The following is a 5487-nucleotide window of genomic DNA, read 5'->3' as shown; positions in this document are numbered from 1 at the left end:
AAAAAAATCATGACAAATTAATCTGGCCTAGTTCAAGGTACAGGCTATGTGTAATAACATCAAAAATCCCTGTAGGTGTTACTTATGGATAACCATGTATTTAAATTGTATAAACTTTGTGTTTTAATGTTCTGAAATTAGAGATTATAGTTCATACCAAAGATGCATAAGTTGCCTATGAGTCAATGTCTGTCATATGAATGTGCATAAATTAGTCAAAAAGGGAAAGTAGGAAATTTGGAACGGACATTGAATTAAAATAATGTGTATAAATTGAATGCAATATTTTTGAAGATTGATGTGTATTGTTCTTAAGCTCTAACATTTTGTTTTAAACATGTTAAACAACTACATGTATTGTCAAATTTTTTTCATATTATAAATTACTGTTTCAGATATTATCTCCAAGTTGAGTCTAAGTCTTTGAGGAGACAATGGCCTGCACAGCCAGGAATGACTCGATGGTTTTGGAGAGAGAACCTCTACAACTAAATCAAGAATCACCTGCGGAAACAAAACCCAATCACGATGAGGCAGAACAGGTAGAGTTATCTCTCCTGATAGAAAACCAGGCCCCTAAAAGCAATGGAAAAAATGTTACAAGTTACGCAATAGACCCTGCATACCACAACACCACTGAAAACCCATACAGAGAAACCACTGTGACAGTACCCCACCTCGTGAAAAAAGTCCCAGAAGATGATCTGACACCCCCACCCTGGAAAACCTTCAACCAGATTTTGATCATGTCATACGTCAGTGTATTTTTCTGTCTTTGTATTGGGGTTTTCGCCAATAGGGAGGCTTGGAAAGCTAAGATGTATAATGGGAAAGGTCTGTATGGCTTAGCCCAGAAGAGGGCCAAACGGGCAGTTATAATCAGCTACATCGCTGTAGGAGGGGGATTTATTATGATTTTACTAATTATACTTGCAGTGACAGGTGCTTTGTAAATCTCCTTTTATCCAGGATTATGGTTCACTCATTTTTTTAGTGTTATTTGTATATTGGTGCATAATTTATATTGAAGAGGCATACTTCAAAACTCGCATCCATTGGTAAAATCTTATGTTGTGTAAAGATTTACTCCAAATATTTCACGTAATGTGGCATATTGTTACAAAACATATTTATTAAAATGTGAAAATGTGTTTGTTCAATTATGTAAATGAACAAACACTTTGTTACAGTTAAAGTAGATTGAATTTTTTTTTTTTTTTAATTTCTATACCTGAAATAGGATTCATCAACATATTTTTAGTTTTTCTGATAAAATAAGAAAAGATGCAGATTTACTACATTCTGTTCTGTGAAATTCGAAATTATTTAGATCTGAAGCAATCATTAAACCTAATTTATTTGTTGATAATACTCTTAAAAAGTAGACACAAAAAGGATCCCTTGAAAATTTTATCATCATTATATACTAAGAGTATTGTTAATATTAATAAAATCTTTTTTTTCGCTTTCATGTAAAACTTTATCTGATTGGTTTTAACCACAGTATTTCATACCCATGCAATGCCTGTGTATTTTTAAAAGCTTTTTATAATCTGCCTTACAAAATTAGTTATAGATTGAAAATATAACCATACTAGTCCTTTATTTTCACCTTCAGAGCTTGCCATTTTTTCATTGTTTTGATATACGTTTATAGGGTGAGTGAGATAAGATACACATGTATTACATGTACATCATGAGCAATGTTCTTTTATTTTATTCTTTTTGTTTCATTGCAATTTTAAAGTTATTTTGTGTAACAGACAGATTGTACATGCATGTACAAGAGTTTTAATGTCATAAAAAAAGAAATGTTTTTTTAATTCTTTGATTTGTTTATTTCTGTGAAGATTTTACTCCATTACATTACTTCATAACATTCCTTATTTATTATTTGAAATGTGTGTTTATAAAAGCAATTCTAAAAACCAGTACATGTTTTGTTTTTATAAATTCAGAATTATATGAATGGAAACTGTTTCTTACACTCAGATTCAGAAGTTCAAGTATATATTTACTTAAATTTGGACCCTGGTGTAGAAATGATAAACAAAAATTCTTGATTTCTCTGTTGGTAATACTGCTGAATATTGTTCTTTTTCATAATTTTTTTTTTTAATTTCAAGGATTGGGAACTTTTTGTTTCATGTACTGGTACTTTTGATTTCATTTACTATTTTTTTTAAAAATATTTTATTAATTTTTTATTAAAGCTTAATAATACAATGATACATTGGCAATACCAGTGGTAAAAAGACAATACACTATTAATAATTGTAACACACTAGATAAGTTTTTTTAATGCAAATTTTAACTTATCCACAAAACTACTAGTATTTTAGACACAACATATTATTTCAAACTTTAAGATTTTTCTTCTTTTTACCAAGAGCTCATATTTCTATATCCACACATATCATCTTTTACAGGTAATACTGTAAAGCACATTCATTATCTGGATAATTTTGTGCAATTTTGTTTTTGTAAACCCCGGTTTTTATAAAGTGCACTGTCTTTTATAAATTGATTTACTATTTCTATAAAGTTGATAAATACTTGGGATAACCAGAGCTGATTCTGATATATCAGTTTTTATTAAAAAATTGTTAGTGTCATATACATTGGTTAACTTTAATCACTTATTGTTTATAGATCTGACACAGAAGTTAGCACAAGGTAATAATTCCTACAATTTGATACATTATTGAATTGGTTATGTGCAGACACAGTGACCATGGTGAATTCTGTGCCCCCAGTCCATGTTTTGTACATATATTTTAATTGATCTGTTACCATGAGAGATTGAACTACTAGTATTAGTTTTAATTTGTGTTAAATAAACTTTATTTTAAAGATATGACTTAACCATTTACTGCCATTGAGCAATTTTTTTATCTCGATATAAACTTGGGAGTAAGGTATAGAAAAGCCTCTTCCTGCATGTAAGCCTGTCAATTATTTCATTGTTTACTGGAATGTTATGTATTATGTAATATTTGAAAAGATTTTCTATTAAAGAAATACAATGAACATCCAAATATTTTAAAATTCTGTAATTTTATTACAAATACTGACCCTGCATTCTTAAGAAAATTGTGTATATTTGTATTTTTTCTCAATTCCTCCATGTGCTTTCATATTTCATTTTTCTTAGCATCCAAGATGAAGTAGATGCATTTAAAGGTTGTATTAATCACCTGTTCAAATGAATATAGTCTAATCCATTTGTCACTGTTCATTTCATCTTCAAAGGCATTTACCTAATCACAAATACATAATCTCATACCTGATCTGTATTTATTATAATCTCAAATATTTGCAGAAATATTGTATATTGTAATGTTGCATATTGAATGTTCACTTTAAACATTGATGTCAATCATTCAAATCCAGTCAGGATTATCATTTTTAAATCTTTTCCCATCTTTACATATGTTCCCCCCAGTGTAGGTGACACACTATGTACAAGTATAGTATACAGCCAGGAATGGAAATTCAAGAATAGTGCAATTCTATATTACATTGTTAATATGTGCATGTACATTTTAGATCTATCTTTTATTGCGTATCATGTTTTCAAAATGGAAAACAAATTGATGTTATAGCCTTAACAATAATGTTGTACAAAATATGAACCATTACTCAATTCATTCGAATAAAAAATATTTTCCTTCTGATTTCTTTATTCTTTTATCTGCAAAGGTAATTATAAAGAACAATGGACATTAAGTGTTGATGAATTATCACCAAATAATGTAGCTGTGAATATAATGCATCTGTGTTAAGTTTGAATAAGAAATATCAGGAATATTTCTTTGAGCCAAAAATAAAAATCTGGGAAAAGAAAAGTCAAGGTTAAAGGAAAGGTTAATGTTGATGAAGTTGAAAATTTCTAAATATATACATACATGTATATATCAGCATATGATGAAGTCCGATAAAAGAAATACTTGAATTTGTTTCATGCCAAATACCAAGAATTAAGGTCACGGTAAAAAAAAATGTTGATGCAGTTGAATAGCTCTTTCAGTATGTATCAGTATATTAGGGTGATATTCTTTAAAACTGACATTAATACCATTTTAAGATAAGGGGGTCAGGGTCAAGACAAGTTGATGAATAGCTTTCATAAATAAGTATCAGCATATGAAGCTTGATGAAATATCATGAATTTTGGTAGTATCCTTGAAACCTACGCTACATGTCGCTAAACACAAATTTTAGTAGAGTAAGATCATGGCCGAAAGAAAGGCCAAGGCCAAAAATGTTGATGCACTTGAATAGTTTAATATGATGTATCATATGAAATTTGATAAAATATATAACAGGTTCTTTTGAACATGACAAATGCCATATGCCTCGGCCATATTCATGGCGAGGCATAAAATCTTTGAAAACCTTCTCTAGAATAATAGTGCTTTGACAAGTGTCCTTAGAAATTTTCTTGGAAAGCCCCCCCCCCCCCCAAAATAATCACATTATATTATCAAAAAGACATGCTGTTCATCAAACAGGAAAATCATGCCTTACAAGCAAGCAGCTTAAGCTCCATTTTTCTTCCGATTTACTTGGAACACTGTGAAATTTTTCTCTGTTTTAATTATTAGATACACATCGTAACTGTCTGTACATTTCAATAACACATTTCTTTGTCATGGAAGAAAAAGAGGCACTAGGAATGTCATGGGATGGCAAAGTACCCTGAAATGAAAAATCAGTTATTTATGCCAGGCCTCAAAAACTGTGTAAGTGAATATAAATCAAAGTACTCAGAAGTACAGAGAGCCGGGCTCATTTACAGAGTAGAATGAATTTCTTACATTAATCACGTTTATATTCTGATGAAAAAATTATTTTAAAACTATCGATGTAAATGATAAGACACTGACAGTGAGTTTTTCAATCCTAATACCACGGTCCAATTTTGTCAGGATCAGAATTAATCTGGTACCGCAGCTGAATGTAAATAAACAGGCCAGTCTGGTTCCCTCTCCTGCTTTTCCTCATATATGTAGAGAACAACGATAACACCGATTATCAAAAACCCTTACGCTAATGCACTATGTTCTTTGACTTAGGACTGAAGTTTTCAAAGTCATTACTACTAATGTTTATTTATATAGATAAAACTTCGTTTTATTTTTGTTGCTTTATTAAGCTTTTCTATTATCTCAAAAGCGGTTGAGAGTAAGAACTATATTTCTGCACGTAACTTTAAAATGGCGACTATGGGGTTGACTTCCTGCCTTGAACAGGATGACATAAGCCGGCAATTGCTCTTTGAGCAATAAGCCCGGCTAAAAATAGGCATTATAAAATACTCATGCCCTTGTACTGAATAATTTTTTTTCAAGGGAAAATGAACAGTTCAGTCCTTGACTGCAAAATCTTTATTTAAAACATAATTCCTCTGAACTTCTCAGGGTTAAAAACATAGGTAATCAGAGATTACAGAGCTCACCTCAACGAATGTTGTCTTTAAGTAAG

At 30.5% G+C, this 5487-nt stretch overlaps 1 protein-coding gene across 1 annotated transcript; it reads left to right on the top strand.

The window, feature by feature from the left end:
* The first annotated feature begins 399 nt into the window (after positions 1–399).
* Positions 400–3677, top strand: LOC134241674 (uncharacterized). Its single transcript, XM_062723704.1, has one exon. It carries the CDS (start codon positions 435–437, stop codon positions 951–953), a length of 519 nt encoding a protein of 172 aa, XP_062579688.1. The 5' UTR covers positions 400–434; the 3' UTR covers positions 954–3677.
* The last annotated feature ends 1810 nt before the right edge of the window (positions 3678–5487 follow it).

Source organism: Saccostrea cucullata, unplaced genomic scaffold (genome assembly GCF_032062105.1).
Source record: "Saccostrea cucullata isolate Sc308-1 unplaced genomic scaffold, CSIRO_AGI_Scuc_v1 ctg22099, whole genome shotgun sequence".
Lineage (NCBI taxonomy): Eukaryota > Metazoa > Mollusca > Bivalvia > Ostreida > Ostreidae > Saccostrea > Saccostrea cuccullata.
The sequence above is the reverse complement of the archived record's forward strand: the minus strand, read 5'-3'. Positions and strand labels throughout refer to the sequence as shown.